Consider the following 22,580-nt stretch of genomic DNA (forward strand, 5'->3'; position numbering starts at 1 on the left):
AAACTATTATTTTTTTTACATAATATTGTGTACTATTGTAATATTGTGTACCATAATGTCATTATTGTATTTGGTTTACTTGAACAAGAAAACCAGTAAAAACAATGATTTTTGTTGATGAAATTAACATAAATTGTAAGTACCTACAATGACATGTACTTAATAATGCCCACCAAAATTTCTAAATATGACATACATCTATAGATACACTACCATTTAATAGTTCAGGTTAGTTAAATTTATTTATTTATTCTTTTTTTTTTTAAGAAAAAAATAAATTCTTTGATTTAGCAAGGACTCTGTTCAAAGATCCTAAAACAGTTTGCACAAAAATTTAAATAAAAAAGCAGCACAACTGTTTTCAATGTTTTCAACATTGATAATAAGAAAGAAATGTTTCTTGAGCAGCAAATCAGCATAATAGAATGATTTCTGAAGGATCATGTGACACTGAAGACTGGAGTAATGATAATGAAAATTCAGCTTTGCATCACAGGCATAATTTGCATAACATAGAATACACTTATTTTAAATTGTAATAATATTTCACAATATTGCTGTTTTTACTGTATTTTTGATCAAATAAATAATCCTTGGTGAGCATAAGAGACTTCTTTCAAAAACATTAAAAAACTCCTACCAACTCTAGACTTTTGAACGGTAGTAAAATTGTACTTAATGTGTATATAATTTAATGTAATGATGTAGAAAATAATAGTTTAAATCATATCTCTGTATCCATCTGACCTTGAGCAGTGTGCAGGGGTCAGCGCGTGTGTACATGATGACTCCTTGGCTGTGCAGCGTTCTGATTCTCAAGCCCAGCTTCATGTCTCCTCTCCTATCACTGTCCGTCACTCTGTATTTGATGTAACTGTTCCCTGCAAAGCTCAGAGATGTTTGGCCTGCCAGCACAGGTACAGAAATCAGTCAGTCAAGGGCTAACACCATATTTCAAAATCTGCTATTTATACATACTTTCACAAAAGATATTCGTAGAAGTGTTTGGCCTCAATCACGTATGAAGAAATGTCATTTAAATACATATGTCTGACACACCCTCAGGATATTCCACAAGAGGGAACCGTTATTTTGAAGGGAAATGAATGTTTACGTAACTTTTGCCCACCATATCAAGCTAAAGGAAAATGCATTCTGAATTTTTGTCATGTATTAGTAGTGACACACTTGGAGCTGCCTGAGGGGCTCAAAATAAACATTTCTATATGGCATCACTTGTATTATATCATGCTATATGGTTTTCCCCAAAGTAAAAGCATGTTTTGGTAAGAACAAAATGTCTGTAGACATCCGTTGCAACAAATTTGCCTTACATATCCAATGTTTTCATGCATGCATCAATCCCCATTTGATTTCAAATGATTAAAAATATTATGCAGTAACAGACTTTTTTTGTATGTTTTGAAATTTTACACTAGTAAAGTATAATATTTAAATAAATGCACTTGAATTTTAAGACAATGTTTATTAGGTGAATCTCTATTCTCTATACTAATTTAAAACAAAATTATTACATAATCAAATAAATATATGTGATATATGTTATTTTTAATTTTGTATTTGCAATCAAAATATTTTTTTTACATCTTCCCTCAAATGCTGCAATTAAATGTGAAAAAGCATTTGAATATTTACCAGCTTACATGTGTTGAAAGTGTTGCAAACCCTCTTTTTTAAATATAAAATGTTGCTTTACCCAACATTATACATGGCCTCAAACCAGGGTTTAAAAGGAGCAGCGTGAAAAGCCTATTTGATCTAACCTGCGCACTTGTCCAGCGTGTCAGGCAGACACTGGCAGAAAGATGGCGCTGCAGGGCCGCTGCGCACACACTGCATGTCAGACGGACACGTTTGGCCATCACAGAGCTCCAGAGAAGATGGACATATTCCTCCTGCAGTGGGTACAAAAAGTTAGAAAGCAAGCAAATGGAAATTCTGCCACTCAAGCTACTGTTTGAATTTAATCAACCAGGATAAATAATGCATACTATGAAATGCCTCCTACAATAAACAGGGTTGCCACATTTGGTTACCTGGCTGGAGTGAGATTTTGATGGAATGGGCAGATCAATTACAGGCACCTATTTGAGGTTTTGAGGAGGCAACAATTCATTTTTTATTTGATCTTAATACTTAAGGTTACTGTAGTACAGTTTTTATTACATTTTCAATACTGAAATGCATGCTGTTTACCTACCTAATGTTTTAGAGGGGCACCAGTAAGTAATATTAATAATAATAATAATAATAATAATGCTCCTAGTCAAAAATGTGCCTTTTATAAATTGCTTGTAAATCTCTCATTATGCCATATTATCACCAAATATTGGATTCAATCGTTTTGTCAACTTGTTTTCTTTCATTAACACTGGTTTTTTATTTATCTTTGGAACTGATTGGTCATTGGCGTCATTGATCTGAACTTATGCACCTCCGATTTTGAGGGGAAAAAAAGCATAATTTGCGGATAATTTGGGCAATATTTACTCAAAAACTGATTGAAAGAAAACAAGTTGATAAAAAAAGACTGAATCCAATATTAGGTAATAATATAAACTGATTGAAAGAAAACAAGTTGATAAAAAAGACTGAATCCAATATTAGGTAATAATATAGCATAACGAGAAATGTATATGCAATATGCCAAAAGTGTAACTAGGTGGAGGGGGGAAAAATCCTCAAAAAAAGTACAATAATTATCCAAAAAAAAAAGAAAAGTGAAGTTGTTATACCCTGTGGGAGCAAAGTCAGCAGGTTTTAGTCTAATGCAATAAAATTAACTAGCATTTTTGGGGAAAAGAAAATCCTCTCCAGGACAAATAAATGACCAGAACACAACATGAGAGTTGAGATTCCATTATAGTTACTGTTCCTATAAAACATACTTTCTTGCGTAAATTTGATGTTCAACAACAATATTTGATGACATTTCTAATATTTAATCTAAATTATCGCTCATTTTTCTCTGTTCTCTGCTTTATATGTATTTGACGTTTAAAGTTAGCTGCTATTCGCTTGCTCTTATGTTTTGTGAAATGGAAATATGCACCTGACTTTGAAGTCATAACTTTTTACCAGAATAAAGAATATAAGAATATAATGTAAGTCAAGCACATTTAGCATTTTCTTGTTATTTTCCCTGAGATGTATTAAGGTTAGCATGAGAACCTGAAAGCATGTGTCTCACGCCAATTGTTTGAGATCTGGCAACCCTGGAATAAATCTGAATCAGTTTTATCATTTGAGACAAAAAATTAAATCGCTAACCTGGACACGTGCACATCTCTTTCCTGCTGAAGCATGGAGACACAAAGCTCACTCTGGAGGTGGTGTAGGTGACCAAGCCGATGGGGTTGAGACTGAGGGTGAGCTCACAGACTCTCTCCCCGCACTCAAGCTCTCCTGAGCAGCTCTGATCCAAGACGCTGACCACCCTCAGCGCTCCCTTTAGGAAACCCTTCACCCCCTCCAGCTTGAGAGTCAGCTCTCCTGGACCCATATAACCCCCATCTGGTGTCTCCATGGCAAGGAGCACCTCCAGCTGACTGGAGCGACTCAGTGGCTGCACTCCCAGGATGTGAAGAGGGTCTGGTCCATCAATAACACCTGTCCCATCACCAACCAGTGAGGTATGGAGCACCTTCTTTAGCTCTTCCATGTACACACCCACAAAGTCCTCAGGGGACAGGTCTTGGAAACGCAGAGTCACTGCATTCTGCACCATCTCATCCGTGGCTTGCTCCACCTGGACGCTAACGCCCACGGTCACAGAAAACCGCCCATCACTGACTGTAGCATTTAGGGAGTATCTGAAAAAAAATGTTACTGAGCATTACTGATCATTAGGCAGCTATGCAAAAACATATATTTTATTCTATAAAATCTCAATTCTGAGAAGTTGCAATTGTGACGAAAAAGTCAGAATTATGAGAATTGTGACAAGACTGTTTCTGCCAAGGAATAAAATATTTTGACTTGACTTTTTAATCATACAATATCAGTTCAGTATCATATAATCTTTTTCAGAATTGTTTGACTTTTTCTCAGAAGTACAATAAAGAAAGTCAGAATTGTCAGATATAAACTCAAGTTGTAAAACATTTATTTATTTTAAATTCTGAGGTATAAATAAACTTCCATAATTTGATGATGAAGTTCACATTAAACAAATAATCTGGGAAGAATTTTACAATGCCTTCATTTATTCTGGCTATTTTTCAAATGCTTTATATATATATATATATATATATATATATATATTATTGTTTTATGCTTGCCCTAGAATATTATTTTTTTTTATTATTTTTTTGAATGATATGATAGTCTAAACAAAGAGTGAAATAAACTTTATGTTTTGAAAAATATTTACATCAAATTACACAATTATTGACTGTGCCACAGCAGTCATTTCCTCCACCACAACTACATCAATAGTTTTTCCTCTGAATAGTTTTTATTTCTTACTTGTAAAATCCAATAAGTCAGAAAATTATTAATTGTGTTGTCTTTATTACGGACAAATAAATAAATAAATAACATTAGGAAGTGTTGGACTATTACTAGTTTAGTTAAACTATTTAAATAAAACAGTAAGGGTGTGAAAGAGAGTTTTAGGGAAATTATTTTTATATTAGGGTCCACAGGCCAAAATAGCCCATAACTGAAGAAATGTACATTTCAAAATAAATTCACATTTATTTTACCTTCCAGGCTCCAGGCCATTTAGTGCCACAATCTTCCCGTCCTGTCTGTTGATTTTGAAAAGACTGTTTGTTTGTGATCTCTGACTGAAAGACAGAACATCATTCTCATCTCGGTCTGTGGCATAGATCTTCCCTATAATCCCGCCAGGAAACACATCTGCTGCCATGACAATGTTGATTTTATCATATAATCTTTTTCAGAATTGTTTGACTTTTTCTCAGAAGTACAATAAAGAAAGTCAGAATTGTCAGATATAAACTCAAGTTGTAAAACATTTATTTATTTTAAATTCTGAGGTATAAATAAACTTCCATAATTTGATGATGAAGTTCACATTAAACAAATAATCTGGGAAGAATTTTACAATGCCTTCATTTATTCTGGCTATTTTTCAAATGCTTTATATATATATATATATATATATATATATATAATTGTTTTATGCTTGCCCTAGAATATTATTTTTTTTTATTATTTTTTTGAATGATATGATAGTCTAAACAAAGAGTGAAATAAACTTTATGTTTTGAAAAATATTTACATCAAATTACACAATTATTGACTGTGCCACAGCAGTCATTTCCTCCACCACAACTACATCAATAGTTTTTCCTCTGAATAGTTTTTATTTCTTACTTGTAAAATCCAATAAGTCAGAAAATTATTAATTGTGTTGTCTTTATTACGGACAAATAAATAAATAAATAACATTAGGAAGTGTTGGACTATTACTAGTTTAGTTAAACTATTTAAATAAAACAGTAAGGGTGTGAAAGAGAGTTTTAGGGAAATTATTTTTATATTAGGGTCCACAGGCCAAAATAGCCCATAACTGAAGAAATGTACATTTCAAAATAAATTCACATTTATTTTACCTTCCAGGCTCCAGGCCATTTAGTGCCACAATCTTCCCGTCCTGTCTGTTGATTTTGAAAAGACTGTTTGTTTGTGATCTCTGACTGAAAGACAGAACATCATTCTCATCTCGGTCTGTGGCATAGATCTTCCCTATAATCCCGCCAGGAAACACATCTGCTGCCATGACAATGTTGATTTCCAGTGGGAAGGCCACAGGTTTGAAGAGGCTGTCTCCGATGACACGCACAAACACAAAGGATGTGGAGGACAGACGAGGCTTCCCTGAATCACGTGCCTTGTTGACAAGAACAAGATCACACTGTACAATTCTAACAATTTAAAGCTTCATCAAACTAAAGAAATGAATTAAATCCCTTAGAAATGTCACAGCAGCTACATGCACGTTTCTCCATCTACAGGCACTTTTATATTCCAGAGATTGATTTTTATTTAAACAGATTTCTCTTTCTGTTATATGAAGGTCACATTAAAGTTGCATAAGAACCTTTTGTCTATTTATTTATTTAACTATTAATTATTTCATTCATAAATGTTATTTTCCAATTATTATATACAACTTTTATTGTTTTATCCTTGTCATAAACCCAGACTTTTGTCATAAAATATGAAAATCCATCATAAAAATATGAATTATATTTAAAACTATGATAATCAAACAAGGAGATAAACCAATTTTATTAAAGGGGTCATATGATGCGATTTCAATTTTTCCTTTCTCTTGAGTATCAGTGAAGAGCATACTTGATATGAAGTATGGGACCTGTGATTCAAAGTGGATCAAAACCTTTCATCAAAGTTGTCCTAAAACCAAAATGCGTTCTTGACTTTGGACAACTTTGAGTGATTTTTTTGATCCACTTAAAATGTTGACTACTATTTAAAATGAGTTATAAAATTAGCCTCAGAAAATCAAAGAAGTCAGACATTTCATTCTGGAAAAATGTGTTTACAGAGGTCAAAAGTGCTCATAGTTGAAGAAACACCTGCATGAGAATTCTGTAATTCTGAATTCACTTTTAACTGACAGTTCACTTTTTTGAGCTGTTGCACTAACCTGTATCTCAAGCGTATACTCTCGTGTTGCATCAGGACCAAATACTCGGCTTGTCCGTAATTCTCCATTCTGGTCCAGACTGAAAGCATTGCCCTCATTTCCAGACACGATACGAAACTCAAAAGGTGCACCATTTCTAGAGGAGTCCTTATCAGAAACTGATAGTGAGAGGATGGTAGTTCCTGCAGGCTTGTTCAACTTGAGAAAAAAAAAGAAAACAGAATTAAGATAGTAATTTTGAAATTCAAAAAAAGGTCTAAATCGCAAGATTTTCATATTTTCTGAAGAAAATGTGAGTGATGCTTGACCATACAAAAGTCTATACTACAATGCTAGTGTGCTGTTGGTGGTTGCCTGGTTGTTGGTATGAATTCATTGAGTGTCCAGGGTAATTGCTAGGTGGTTGTATCCTAGACCTAATCAAAACGCCTACCCTAAATTTATATGACATTCCAGTCCATATACAGTATATAGCTCAGGTACTTCCTTTAGAGTAAGTCTATGAGATTTCTTTATAAGTCACAGCACACCTCTCCTCAACAAGCAATACAATTAATTTCCATAGGGAGATGAGTTACGTGCCGAAATGTAATACTTAAAAGTAGGGGAACTGTATTTCAATATTTTTTTACAATATATCTCAATATTTATGTATTTGGACCAAAATGGCTTGAAAGGGTGATTTTTTAAAAGAGTACCCTTATTTTCAAGTGCTAAATGATAAGAGCAATACATATAATATAGCAATACAAAATATAATGTATTCAGTAGATCATTCAGTCCTAGTTCAGAGATCACTGAAATCTCTAACTCTAAGCACAAGCAACAGTAACATGTTGCATATAGGTATGTGACAATGTCTATTGTTGCAAACAAAAGAGTTAAAACTGTCTCTCACACCTGAATAACAGCTGAAGCATTAGCGGGAGAGAAGATCGGCGGGTTGTCGTTCACATCGGCAATCTCGATATTGACATTCACAGTGGTTGACTTGGCAGGTGACCCGCTGTCAAACGCTTGCACAGACAATGAGTAGCTGAAGACCTTAAGCAACCGAGACAGGAGGATAAATGTCAGGCAAAAACAGTTCAGAACGACTCAACTCTCGATAAATGTCTTTTTTTAAAAAGAACAGGACTGTTCGCTCACCCACAGTCACTCAAAAGCCTCAATTTCAGCCCTACACTGCCTAATTAAAGACTTTACGGCTGATTTAAAGATAATTGGCCAAAATCATGCAATATCTCAGGAGAGTGTCTAGAAGAGCCACAGCGCAGGGATGTCAAGATTCATTAGCAGAGCTCATTCCAAGCACTAACCGTCTCTCTGTCCAGTGCCTTGTTAACTTTCAGAAGCCCGGTGACAGGGTCGATCCAAAACTGATTTTCACGGTCCCCTTTCAGAATGGAATAAGTGATACACCCATTGATCTGACTGTCCAAGTCTTCTGCGAACAGCTGCACATAACAAACACAGATAACAAACTTATAAATTCTAGCATATTTGAGAGCAAAGAGGCTAAAACTCCCTGAATTTATACGGATCATGAAGCAAATTACACCCTCCTACGGTAAATTATATTACAGCTCAAGTACACAGTACAAATTAATAACTAATGTAAGTTCATTAAGGGGATTTATGCGAGCAATAAGCTTAATTACATGCTAGCTGTGAAATTGAAATTATGTCTGCGGCTAATTAAATGCCAATGAGGTGGCTCGGCTAATGAGAGAACTTTACCCTCGTGACCGTTTCTCCGATGGCTATGTCCTCGCTGATCAGAATATTGTAGATGTCCTCGCTGAATGAAGGCGAGTTGTCATTGACATCCAGAAGCTCTATGGTCACTATTGTCGTGGCTCTCAAGGGAGGTGTTCCATCATCAAAGGCCTCGACATTCAAGAAAAAATCCTTGCAGAGCTCATAGTCAAGATCATCCGCCACAGAAATGATGCCTGAAATCATGCGAGATATGAGTCAGAGTAAAGCCAATTAATTTATATGAATATGACAGACAACACAGTTACATAACTCGCAATACAAAGGCTCCTTGGGACGCATTAAAAGCCTGAATATTTAGTTCACGCACAATAGCCAAAAGAAAGTACTTTCCAGCTGCGCCTTCAAGAGCTTAATTCTTTTAAAGTATGGGTTTAGGCTAAAGCACTTTACGCTTTTGTCAAAATTGAATGCATGGGAAGTGATATAACTATAAAAATGATGTGGTTTCCACTGACTGCCCGCATCTTTTTAAGAGACAAAGAGCGCTCTCAATAACCGTTCACATGTTTTCTGCATGTTAAGCACTGTTATTAGTGTTTCTTGGAGCATTCATAACTAATTTTCCCATTCACTGCACTTATATTGTGCTGTTTTAACAGACACAATTTATCAAATCATTATGTCTTGTCTACAGTCAATAGACTTTCTTACATTTCTTTCAATGATTCGTGAAAAAGCAACGATAAATGAACTGACAATAAGCCTTTGTCTATTAATCACAAGTGAGCTCCCAGAAGAACTCTAACAAAACATTGTTAGACCAGAAATACATTTGATATATGCAGAAAACATGCGTCTCTCTGCCTTGCCTGTTGAATCATCAATGGAAAACTTCCCCAGCTCATTTCCAGACAAGAATCTATAGTAGATTTCTGCATTCACTCCAATGTCACTACTTGTGGCAAAGACTCGCAGCACTTCTGTTCCTACAGTAACATCTTCAGGCACTGTGACCACGTAATCTTTCTTTTGAAACACAGGTGGGTTGTCGTTCACGTCCAGAACCATGATGGTGAGGTCCACCTCGGTGGAGAGCGAGCCATCGCCCCCTGCTCGGTCAGTAGCCTTGATTCTGATCTGATACGAGTCTTGCACCTCTCGGTCCAGAGGCTTCTCCAGGATCACCACACCAGCGGATGGGTCAGTGGAGAACATACCACCAGCAGAGTCAACAAGTGAGTACACGATCTTCCTGTTTAGACCTGGGAGAAGGCATATTTTTGGACTATAATTTTGTTAAAATAAAGAATACATCAGACATGCAATGATGATGTTTCCAAGTTTTATGATCCAAAAAGCAACTTGGATCATTGGGAAAAAAAATATGGCCTTGCTATAGACACGTTGTACTTAAAAAGATTATTCTGCTATTTTTAAAAATAATTATTTTGAGTTGATATTTATAGTTTTTAAAATCACATTGCAGGACTATTCAAAATTAAGTGGTGGAGGAAAAAAGCATCAGTCACAGAACCTCTTATACACTCATATAAAGTTGAACCTAAATGTTACACATGTGAAATACTAACCTTCATCTGGATCATTAGCCCAAAGGCGTGTGAGCAAGGCCTTGGGTGCCGCGTTTTCATATACACTCGCCATGAACCGTGTGAAGGCAAATGATGGTGCATTATCATTAACATCCAGAATGGTCAGAGAAATTTCAGAGCGACAGAACAGCCCCCCTCCATCTGTAGCCTGTGCTATCAACTTATAACCTGCAGTTCTCTCACGGTCCAATAAAGAGGCCGTCTTCAGTTCACCTGGCACCAAAACAGAGAGACATAAGAAAAGTGTAAAGACTCACAGAATGGATTTCAGAACCATGGGCCAGAGCTACATTAAGTAAAAACTTCAGTCAGATGAATAAAAGATATTGTAAGTGATGGATGATGGTGCTAACTATTTATTTGTCATAAATGTTTCATTCAATCAAGACTTATGACGTCAATGAATTAATTACTAAATTACTGTCATCTATCTAAAGACACTTTCAACTTTTCTGTCAAGCTGGGATAACAGGCAAACTTGTATTAAATATATCTGAAAACCTAAATAATATTCAATTTATTCAAATAAATTGAAGGCTGGAATACACTACACAACTTTTTCAACACATGGTTACAGAGAAAAAATGGGCATCATACACTAAAGCAAGGATCATACACTGCCATACTCGCAAATCACTGCAAACACAACAAACTCATGCATAAAATTTCTAATCAGCTCAAAATATCAAACATGTTTGATATCCTCAGACATAAAAGAATCATAGTCTGTCATAAGAAATCTAGGTAAAACTGTCAACTCCAAACACTCTCCACCAACATTTGGAAAGTATATGAGTTCATTGTTAGTCATGGGCTGGTTTTATGGATCCTGGATTTTTAACTTGTAGGGAGCAAAGGGTTAAGATGAATAGTGTTTTATCAGATACACGTTGTACATCCATTGGGTCTCCACAGGGCTGTGTACTGTCATCAGTTCTTTTTATCATTTATACAAATGCGTTATGAGGATAACTATTATGTTGTTAAATATGCAGACGATACAGTTTTCCTATCCTTGCTATCAAGCTCAAAACGTGACGATAGCCATGCAATTCTTAAAGGGATACTCCACCCCAAAATGAGTAAATTACACTGCATCACCGTAGCGTCATTTTGGAGAATATGCGCTGAACGCAAGCAGCATATGCTATTCTGTGTCAGCCGCGACACAAGGATACGTTTTCTACGTGTATTTACGCTTTGATTTGAATGAAAACAGCGCATCCCTGCAGCGCGGCTGACACAGAAGAGCGTACGCTGCTTGCGTTCAGCGCATATTCTCCAAAATGGTGCTACTGTGATGCGGAGGGACACAGAGGAGACGAATTGTTGAATAAAGACGTTATTTTTGTTTTCTTCGCATACAAAAAGTATTCTCGTAGCTTCATAACGTTACGGTTGAACCACTGATGGCAGATGGACTATTCTGACGATGTCTTTCATACTTTTCTGGACCTTGACAGTGTAATTTACTTGGCAGTCAATGTGACAGTCACAAGCCTCCCGGTTTTCATCCAAAATATCTTAAATTGTGTTCCGAAGACGAACGAAGCTTTTAGGGGGTTGGAACGACACGGGGGTAAGTGATTAATGACAAAAATTTTCATTTTGGGGTGGGGTATCCCTTTAAGTTTATTACATGGTGCAACAAATCATAGCTAAGACTAAATATTAAAAAACAAAAGAGATGGTGATTGATTTCAGAAAAAAAAATGCTCCAATAGTGCAACCACTGCTTATTCAGGACAGAGAGGTCGATAAAGTAGAGGAGTACAAATACCTTGGTACAATTTTTGACACAACTTTAAAATTTCAGCAGAATATGGAGGCTATTATCAAGAGGGTTCACCAAAGAATGTTTGCACTGAGGAAACTGAATTATTTTTTTATACAAAAATCTATTTTGAGTGTATTTTATAATAATTTTATTGAGAGTGTCTTAAGTTTTTCATTCTTATGGTGGTTTGCATCTATTTCTATTAAGAATAAGAATCGCCTCCAAAATATAGCTAGAACTTGCTCAGAAATTACTGGTGTGCCACTGCGGAGCCTAACTGAATTTTATGGGCAGCAAGTAATAAGGAAAGCTAGGTGTATCATGATGAATAATGACACGCGCCCCTTGCACTTTGAGACAATGCCTTCTGGTAGACGGCTTAGAAGTATTAAGTGTTTGACCAAACGATATAAGGTTACCTTTGTACCAGAAGCCATTCATATTTGCAGTTTGAATTTTATTAAGGACTCTTAAAGTGTTTGTATTACTTACATATTATATAAGTGGCTGGATTGAATATGAAGCATGTTGTATTGTTGCAATTTGTAATTATGTGGAAGTGTATGTATTAATGTTTTTTTGTCAGAGAAAACGTCTGTACAAAATCATGTAGTGTATTCATTCAAGCCTTAAGAAACTGAAAAATTAAAAGTGTCAAAAGTATAAAAGCATGTCAAAAGCAGTTTGTACAGAAATACCAGTATTTGCATCCATGTAAAAATCTTCAACACCAATGCCAAACAGAGAATACTGAATTTCTGCATTGACACCACTGTCCAAGTCTGTTGCTCCAACTGTCAGAATGGCAGTATTAACAGACACATCTTCTGGAAATGAGGCCTCATATTGCGCCTAAAAAATAATGATGAAAATGTATTCAAATAGTGTATTGAATTCTTAATACTTTTGCATACCAAAACTTCCTTTACATACATCAGTATGCAAGCATTAAACATTGTAGTTGTTAACTTGGGCTGTATGAGATGACAAATGCCAGCCTAAATCAATTGCTCAGACCTGATTGCAGATGGGGCTGTTGTCATTGGAATCCATGACAGTGACCTCCACGCCTATGCGGGTTACAAACAGGCCGTCGCTGGCTGTGATATTGAGCAGGTATCGATCCTGCTCCTCTCTGTCCAAAGGACGCTTCACGAAGACCTTCCACTCCCCCTGAACAGGAGCCAGCGCAAATACCCCCTTGGGGTTTCCTCCTGAGTCAAAAAGATGGCAACAGAATTGATATAAAAGAGCAAGGTAGATTTGTGAATCTCTGTGATGGCCTGCACAGAGACCAAACGATCATTTCCATAAACACATTACAGTGTTTATATGCTGTAAGGTGCTATTGTTCTTTAAGTAGAATAAAACAAACTGCATATATTTCATAAACTGTTTTGAACACATCAAATTAAAATGTGCTTACATCAAAATAACTCTAAGAGCATGTTAAGTGAACCAGAACACTTAGGGACACTTTTGGAGAGGGTATATATTTTATCCCAAGTTATTGGAAACAATAAACTGAGCTTAATTCTAACAATCTATTCACATCCCCAGATGGGCTTTAAACAAAGTAATGTGACACATAAAGCAAATGGCTCTTTACTCATATAGCTTTTGAACACTTAGTTCATTAAATTAAACCCTTTCAATGTGATTATCTTACCCGGAGAGCCTCCGTGAGCCATAAATCATACTCCAGTGGCCTACTTTAATACGCACCTGTGATATGGAAGCTGACAAGCCGATTCTGATCAGAGCTGTCCCCATCATGAGTGCTCAGCACCGAAACCACTTCTCCCAGAGGGTCGCTCTCTCGCACAGCACCTCTGTAGTACTCTCTCTCGAAAGTAGGGGGGTTGTCATTAACGTCTGCGATTGCAACGGTCACTACAGCTGTGGAGGAAAGTGAGACACCCTCTCCTAGATCAGATGCCACCACGTTGAAGGTGTAAGATGGGCACATCTCATGATCCAAGTCACCGAGAGTGGTGATCCAACCAGTCTTGCTGTCAATAACAAACATGGCACCAGCGGCAGATTTAGATCCACTAGCTTTGTCCTGCTCTTGGTTTAGGGTTGGTCCAAGGCTGTAATTAACCTGTCCGTTAGATCCCCAATCAGGGTCAAGCGCTCGTACCTGGATAACCCGTGTACCCCTAGGCATACCTTCCATAACCATGGCCACATAAGAGCTGGTTTCGAATAACGGTTTGTTGTCATTCACATCCAGCACCTTGACTTCTACATCCACTACAGACATGGACTCAACCAGTGACTGTCTCATGGTGGCTGCAACTTTGAAACGGTAAATGTTGATGAGTTCATAATCAAGGGGGTTAACAAGCCTTAGAAGTCCAGTTTCTCTCTCAACTAAAAATGTCCCACCCTGGTTACTCTCCCCAGTCTCTCCATTCGCCACAGAAAAGAAAGCTGTCTGGCCAGGACTTAAGTACACTGATCCCAAGACTGTCCCAACAGGTATGTCCTCTGGGACCGTGTAGGAGTACTGGGGTTGGGTGAAGGAGGGCACATTTGCATCAGGTGGTAAGACATGAATAAATGCAGACACGAGGGAATGTTTGGCTGGAACACCTCCATCAGTAGCTTTGACAAAAAAGGAGAGAACCGTTCCTCTTAAATGCGCCATGCTTCCCTTTGTGACCATCCAGCCACTGTCAGGCTCAATCTCCAACACATCCACAAGAGGAAGCCTTGCCTCACTGTACAGCGAGTAGCTAACTCTGCCATTGTCGCCGGAATCTGGGTCCTGAGCCCGGATTTGAGTCACCAGCGATCCCATTGGCACATTAGCCTTTATGCTAACTCTATACTCCATAGCCCTGAAACGTGGCGCATTATCATTTTCGTCAGCAAGAATTACCCTAACGGTGCAGAAGGATGCTCTTCCCCCACCATCGAGCGCCATAACAGTTAGCACAATGTCTCTGTTTACTGGGTTCTCTCTGTCGAGTTTCTGAGCTGTAGTTATCAGGCCATTGGCTCCAATGTAAAACTGAGTCTTTCCAAGGTCATTGATAAAGGAATACATGATCTGACCAAAAATTCCTGAGTCCTCATCTGTAGCACGCACCTGAATGACTTTGGTACCTGCTGGGGCATTCTCACGGACCTCCGCTAAGTAGAACCTTTGACTAAAGACAGGGCTGTAAAGGTTGGCCCCCATGACTCGAATGTTCACCTGTGCAGTGTTGGTGAAGACCCCATCTGATACAGACACATTGAGGCTGTATGCTGGCCTTATCCCCTGTCTGCGCTGACTGGACAAGTAAATAACACCTGTCTGAGAGTCTATTATGAAGTTAATTTTCTCATCTCCAGAGAGTATGCTGTACTTCAAACTCTTGGCATCTGAGCTGTCTGAATCAGAAGCTTGGACACATGTCACAATGTGCCCTCTGGGAGCCAGTTCACTCACAAAAGCTTCGTAAAGTGGCTGGCTGAAGGATGGTGGGTTGTCATTCACGTCACTCACTAAGACGGTGACCGTGACCTCACTGCTCTGGGATGGGGAACCGTTGTCTGTTGCCCTAACGATAAAGCTAAAGCTCGGTGTAAGTTCGTAGTCCAGAAGACGAGCTGTTAACACGAGTCCACTAGTGCTGTCAATGTGGAAGTAGTCTGTGCTGTTAAATCCATCAGAGAGGATTTGATAGCTAATTACACTGTTTTTTTCAGAATCCTTGTCGGTCGCCCAAAGCTGTATCACGCTAGACCCGATCATTGAGTTTTCTGGCAAAGTGGTGGTGTATGATGCATTACGAAATGCAGGGGCATTGTCATTTACATCCACCACAACTATGTCCACATCTACTTCGGATCTGGCTCCAGTGAGAGTGTCTGTAGACCTGATGGTTAGCCTGTAGTAGGGTGTGGTTTCATAGTCTAAAGGATATATGACACTAATCACACCACTGTCAAAGCCAATGTCAAATTGGAAGGAAGGATCCCCTTCCACGATAGTATATATAATGTTTTGGCCCTCTGGGCTGCTGGCATTTATGCATAATATGGGAGTTGACACTGCAATATCCTCTCTAACTGATATGCCATAAAATGACTTGTCAAAAACAGGCATGGCCTTGTTCACAACTGTAACTGGAAGCTCGACAAAAGTGAAGAGAGAGGGGTAGCCTGCATCACGTGCAAGGACGACCAGCAGATATTCAACATTGGACAAGTCTGCATCAAAGGCCCTTTTAAGAGTAAGCTCCCCAGTGAGCTTATTCACCTCAAAATGTGGATGGTCCTCCTTAAGCTCGTAATATACAGCTCCATTTATCCCTTTGTCCAAATCTGTCGCAGACACCTGGAAGATGGATGAGCCAGGTTCTGCATCAACCTGCACAGCAGCATAATATGGAAGGCCTAGAAACTCAGGGGCATTGTCGTTAACATCCTCAACTTCTACTCTGACGGTTACTCTAGCAACTCGCAGCTGGTCGTATTCTCTACTCGCCTCAACCACCAGCTCATACAGTTCCTGTTGTTCTCGATCGAAAGGGACTCCTGTGGTTTGAATGACTCCTGATGTGGGACGAATTGTAAAGCGTGTCCCTGCATTCAAAAGCGTGTACTTTAGTGGTTCATTTAAGCGGTTTCCTACAGCATTTACAATGCTCACAGTGGTAATGTTCACACTGTTCTCCAGTACAGAGGAGGAGTATGTGGTTTGACTGAAGAGGAGGCCACTGTCCATAGCCTCCCTAACTAACACAGTCACGAGTGCTGTGCAAAAGTACCGCCCGTCTGACACTTTGACATTGAAACGATAACGGTCTTTGGAGAGTTTATTGTTTTTGACCGTGAGTATGCCTGATGATGAATCCATTTCATAGTGCTCCAAATTGCTATCAGCCAAGGAATACATCAGATCAGTGGTCATGTCAGGATCAGTGGCTTCTACTCTCAGAACCTCAACCCCAACATATGTTGGAAGAAGCAAAACAGTATCATAAGCTTCTTGTGAGAACTGAGGGGGAGAGTCATTGATGTTCACAACCCTGATTAGGACCTTGGCTGGCTTCTCTGCTGTTAGCTGAGGCCTGCCACTGTCCCTCACATTAACAGAAAAATAAAAAGCACTGAATGTTTCATAGTCCAGTTTAGCTATAGTTCTGACGGAGCCTGTTCCTGAGTCTACAGTAAAGAACAATTTTGCTGTGTCCTCCACAATCTGGAAGACCAGGAGGGCATTGTGATTCTTGTCAGCATCTGTGGCTTCAATTACCAGGGGCTTTCCATCCTCACTTATCACCACACTATTGATGGGGGCCGCCTCACTGATGGTCCCTGTATATGTGAGCTCCTGAAAAACTGGAGGATTATCATTTTCATCAACCACTTGGATGCAGACAGTGACACTGGAGGCAATCCCAGCCATGTTTACAGCCTGGATCGCCAGCATATATGAGGAGGTCATCTCAAAGTCAAAATTCCTTTGTGTTGTGATGACACCTGTGTAACGGTTTATTTTAAACCTCCTTTCATCATTTCCTTGTATAATGTCATATATCAATGTGGTTCGGCTAATTGCACAGACCAATATGACAAAAGTCCCGATAGCCACATTCTCAGTGATCTCAGCCTGGTATTCTTGCTGGGCAAACTTTGGACTGGAGAAATCAGACAGAGAGATGGCGATCCTAGCAGTAGTTGTGCTACTTAATGCCGGAGTACCTCCATCTGTGGCTCTCACAGTAAGGGTATAAAAACCCACAGTTGTAAGGTCCAGCTCTCTGGCTACTGAAATTATGCCAGATAATGGATCTACTCCAAATATGCCACCAGTAATTCCTGTGAAAAAATTACACGTACCTGTCAGTTCATGATGAAAAGGGGCATGTCGGGTAAAGGATATATCAAAGATAAATCTTAAGATTCATGACAGGTTAAAAGAATGAGCTAATGCATCACACTCTGTGGAACAGACAATCAGTTTTACTCAAAACAGCTGAACAATGGAAATGTTATCAGGGAGCGTAATAAATTCAAGAGATGAGAACACGGTGTTTACCTGCAACAATTGAGTAAACTATCTCCCCGTTTCTCCCTGAGTCTCTGTCTAGTGCGATCACCTGCAAAGATGACGTTCCTGGAGGGGAAGACTCAAACACTGTACTGTCATAAATAGTGCGAGTAAAAAAAGGAGGCTGGTCATTGGCATCCTCCAAGGTCACAATAATCCGTGCCAGGTCTCTATAATAGGGAAATTCTTGATCTTTCACCTAAAAAAGAGGAGGAGATATAGGGCAACAGACCTGAAGAGAAAACCTAAGATTTTGCATGGAAAAGATTTGTGAAGAAACAAGTAAAAAGAGAAAAAGGTAAAAAAAAATAAATAAAAAAAAGACAGCAGACAGAAAGGAACAGTTAAAAATGTAAATTGTCACGATATCAAATCTGGTATGCTGAGCTATATGTATGATTATCTAAAATACTATATACAGTAAAAGTACAGTGGGGTTCAAGAGTCCACATTGATCTAAAAAAATCTGGAAACAAATATAAAGCTTATCATTTTTAACCATTTAAAAATAATTTGTGAACATTTTAATATATTTTTATTTATTTATAAAATTATGGTGTTGAAAATAGAATGTATATATTTTAATTAATATATTTTATTTATACATTTTAATCAAATCAATTAAATTTAAGTATTATTTAAAAATATTTAAAATGATTCTTAGACATCTTTATTATCTTATTAAATGAGAAAAATGCAAATAGTGAATAATTTTCATTAGTGATCGCAGACCTTTGAACCCCACTGCATGACATGTGAAATGGTCTGTTTCAGCTTTGAAATCACTAATCATAATACACATTTAATAATACAAATGTTCTTTCTCACCATAATAGTAAGGATGTGCTGAGTGCGGCTCTCATAGTCCAGTCGATCTGCTGTGTACATGACACCAGTACCAGGATTGATCCTAAACATCCGCATGCTCGCCGGATCAACGCTGCCATGGATAGAATAGCTCAACTTTGACCGTTCATCCTTGTCCCTGGCCCGGACACGCAAGACCTCAGTGTCAGCTGGAGTATCCTCAGACACCAAGACTTCATATGTACGCTCAGAGAAAATAGGACTGTTGTCATTGCTGTCCAAAACCTTTATGTAAATCTATAGATACAGCAGACGGAGTCATTTTTAGCTTTTCACAGAGACATTCAATCTCAGTTAAACAGATGCATGAGTAATCTACACAATAGGCACTTATGTCAAAACAGCTTAAATAAGAAACAGAAAACGCACATGCTAGAGTGACAATACAATGTAGGTTTCTGGGACACTGGAATACTCAGCAGCCCCTGGCATATCTGAAGACATTTTCAGTGAAGATTATATAGATATCTCTTTCACACAGCAAACTTGTATTGATAAAATTAGATAAAAGCTGGCACGCTGCTTAAAATCCTACAGACGTTTCCCTCTTGGATATTTCAACCACAGCTGCCAGGAATATTCGTTTTGCAAAGTTTCTGGCAAAGTTAGCAGACTTGTAACATCTGTTAGGAAAAGTTTCCAAGAGGTTTGCATAACTAAAAATACACCTACCTGTGTAGTAGCAGTGTTTGTCCCATCTGTTACCTGTACCGTCATGTTGTATAGCGACTGTGTCTCTGCATCGAGAGGTCTGGCTATTACTATGGTCCCCATCCCTCTCTGAATATCAAATGGACCATCATAGTTACCTATTACACCAAGAAATCACAGTTAGCATGAACTGAAAAATGAAAAGTGATAGAAAATGCTTTGCATGCATTTATAAATCCAACGAAGAGGTAAAGGTTTAGCAGAAAAAGATCAAGGTAAACACTCAACCAATCGAACTGTCATGCAGTTTGGCACATCTGTGAGTAATACATTTTTTATGTTTCACAGTGATTCATCAAAGTTTCACGGTTTTCGAAAGATCAACCGCTTTATGTTGGGATCTTTCCCATCAGCCTCAGGTCTCTTATCTTCGACTCCCACAAACATCTGTGTCAAGTTCAGGCCTCTTCACGGCAGATTCTAAAATCATTAATTCAGGTCCATTCTGGCGGATAAGGGCAAACTTTCTGAGCATCTTTAGTATGCATTGCATGCATCTGTTCCAATTCCACTCAATTTCCACTGCACTTAAATGAGATCAGAAGACCCAAAGTCTGGAAGGTATCTCAGCACTCAAAGTGTTTACAGGATTGAGCGCTTCACGTTTGCCCTGCAGCAAATGGAGTTTTTAAAGCGAGTATCTAAAAGTATCAGATAAACCAGCCAACCCTTCACGCTTAGGAAAATAACTACAAAATACTGACAGTTAGCCTACCACTGTCAGATGAACAGTTTCCACCACAGGAGCTCTGTGGGATATAAAACATCTCCCGGGACGTTCTTCCACCTTCTCAGAAACAGATACAGATGAACAGAGAGAAAAAGAAAACAGAAAACTGACATTGAAGTGAAAAGCTCATATTAAACTAAACAAATTCAAAAACAACTAGTTTTAAAATGCTAATTCATTCAGGAGTTTTCCAACTAAAATTTACACAACCAATTCCAACATGTGGGACAACATCTGCAAAGCTCAGCGAAATCCCAAATACTGAGAGGGTTTAATCAAAATGACCCTCTTTGCATATTTTAGTTGACTAACTCAACCATCCATGCATCTTCTGTTGAGTACAAAGTATAGATGCAAATGATAAATATGTAGAAGAGCTGTAAGCAACAAGCAAATGGAGTAAATCATTGTCAGAATAGTTTACCACAGATATCCACTCCTTTAAATTACATTTACATTTACTCATTTATCCGCATGGTTTTATCCGAAGTAACTGAGGAATGCTACAACACAAGCAATTCATCCAAAGCAGACAGTAACATCAGTAATATCAGGGACATTAAAGATTGCATCCCGACTTAATTTATGACTGGGACTGCTGCATTATTGATGCTCACCAATGATGTCGAACCATAAAGGAGTTTCTGTCTGCCAAACAGAGACCACTCCAACTGACTCATACACTTTGGCGTTTTCCGCCACTGTGAAGTTGTAAATGGCTGCGGTAAATCGCAAGGCTAGTGGCGAAGGCACGGGCTTCCGAATCCATTCAACATGCAAACGGGCGGTCGACCACTTCTGAAGGGTTCCAGTGTCAATGGCTTTTATCTGAGAAAATATGAAGTAAATATGAAGGCTGAAAACTTTATGCTGCTTTAAAGAAAAACTTTCTTTAATATCCACTGAATTGCCCATCTGTATGGTACTTTACCGTGAGTATATCATAGCCACCAGCTGTGACCATCTTCCTGGAAGACACCATGGCTGTCTTGGCATCGATTACGAATTTGCCGTCGTCATTCCCATCCACGATGCTGTATGTGAGATCTGCATTGGACCCTTCATCTCGATCGTAAGCGAAGACTCTGTAGACAGGATCACCGCGTTTGTTACGGTCCCGCTCCGGAAGGCTGATGCGGTACACAGACTCTTTGAATTCAGGCGTATTGTCATTCTCATCTTGAACATGCACTATCACCCAGACAGTGGACTGCCTGAAGATCCCTCCTCCATCCATAACTGTAACCTAGATAAACACATATAAACAAAATTATGGTGAAAAATGCACAGCTTCTGAAGATAAAGTAAGCAGTGGATTTTAATTTCAGTGCCAATATTCAATATTAACAGGTCAAGGAAGCTGCAAATGGAGTTTTAACGTTTCCTTGTTGTCTCTTCATACCTTCATTCATGCAATCATGTACATATCTTTTTTACTCATGTCTTCATGACTTATATGTATAATATATATACTTATTATTATATATATATATATACCCAAATTATATATACTACCCTTCAAAAGTTTAGGGTTAGTAAGATTTTTTATTTGAAATAAATGAATATTTTCTTCAGCAAAGATTAGTTAAATTGATCTAATAAGACTGTAAAGACCTTTATAATGTTACAAAAGATTTCTATTTCAAATATATGTTGTTCTTTTTATTAATTTTTATTCAAACATTATGGATTCTACAAAAATATGAAGCAGCACAATTGTTTTCAATATTGATAATAATAAATGTTCCTTGAGTAGCTAGTCTGCATATTAGAATGATTTCTGAAAGATCATATGACACTGAAGCCTGGAGTAATGGATGGTGAAAATTCAGCTTTGCCATCAGAGGAAAATATTACATTTTAAAATATATTAAAATAGAAATTATTATTTTCAGTTGTAGTAATATTTTGCAATACTAGTTCCTATATTTTTTAATCAAATGAATGTAGTCTTGGTAAGCATGAGAGACTTCAAAAAACATTTGAAAAATCTTGCCAACCTCAAACTTATGAACTAGCATTTGATTTGCATCTATTAATTTGGACAAGTACCTTTTCGTTTTTATACAATCAAAACAAAATACTTTGCCATATATACATATTGCACATTTTAGAGTATATTTTACTTCTGTTCTTTAAATCTTGTAACTCATCCCATGCCATTTGTACTGACATAAATGAAAGCTCAAGTTAAGCAATCAACCAGATTTCTGGCAAGTGGACATTATAACAGGCAAAAAAATCTCAGATTTACATTAGAGGAGTGACTCCAGCCATATCTAGGTCCTTGAGGATGGCTTCTTTTGACTTGGGCCAGTATGTGACCATTTAGCAACTACCCTAGAAACCCCACAGCAATAAGCCAAAAACCATTCACACACCTTAGCAACTTCACAGCAACTCTACATCTCTCTCTGTTCTCCAGATAAATAAAAAGACTAAAATGCCTA

At 37.9% G+C, this 22,580-nt stretch overlaps 1 protein-coding gene across 3 annotated transcripts in view; it reads right to left on the reverse strand.

Annotated features, from left to right (window-relative positions):
• The window catches only part of LOC107693906 (protocadherin Fat 3-like), a 56,740-nt gene that overhangs the window by 13,400 nt on the left and 20,760 nt on the right, over positions 1–22,580 (reverse strand). For 2 of the 3 annotated variants that reach the window (XM_016493441.1, XM_016493439.1), the window contains exons 5-24: positions 21,062–21,376; positions 20,748–20,958; positions 20,116–20,190; positions 19,362–19,498; positions 18,651–18,926; positions 17,811–18,021; positions 13,496–17,590; positions 12,788–12,984; positions 12,469–12,622; positions 9,973–10,206; positions 9,253–9,645; positions 8,402–8,616; positions 7,981–8,118; positions 7,562–7,705; positions 6,662–6,859; positions 5,777–5,881; positions 4,728–4,900; positions 3,292–3,833; positions 1,785–1,916; positions 748–905 (exon numbers count right to left, since the gene is read on the reverse strand). In XM_016493441.1, the coding sequence (XP_016348927.1) occupies positions 748–905; positions 1,785–1,916; positions 3,292–3,833; positions 4,728–4,900; positions 5,777–5,881; positions 6,662–6,859; positions 7,562–7,705; positions 7,981–8,118; positions 8,402–8,616; positions 9,253–9,645; positions 9,973–10,206; positions 12,469–12,622; positions 12,788–12,984; positions 13,496–17,590; positions 17,811–18,021; positions 18,651–18,926; positions 19,362–19,498; positions 20,116–20,190; positions 20,748–20,958; positions 21,062–21,376 (8,103 nt within the window). The remainder of the gene's footprint in view (positions 1–747; positions 906–1,784; positions 1,917–3,291; positions 3,834–4,727; positions 4,901–5,776; positions 5,882–6,661; positions 6,860–7,561; positions 7,706–7,980; positions 8,119–8,401; positions 8,617–9,252; positions 9,646–9,972; positions 10,207–12,468; positions 12,623–12,787; positions 12,985–13,495; positions 17,591–17,810; positions 18,022–18,650; positions 18,927–19,361; positions 19,499–20,115; positions 20,191–20,747; positions 20,959–21,061; positions 21,377–22,580) is intronic. The other variant, XM_016493440.1, reaches the window with a different exon arrangement.

The sequence above is a fragment of the Sinocyclocheilus anshuiensis genome, unplaced genomic scaffold (genome assembly GCF_001515605.1).
Source record: "Sinocyclocheilus anshuiensis isolate Anshui unplaced genomic scaffold, SAMN03320099.WGS_v1.1 scaffold694, whole genome shotgun sequence".
NCBI lineage: Eukaryota > Metazoa > Chordata > Actinopteri > Cypriniformes > Cyprinidae > Sinocyclocheilus > Sinocyclocheilus anshuiensis.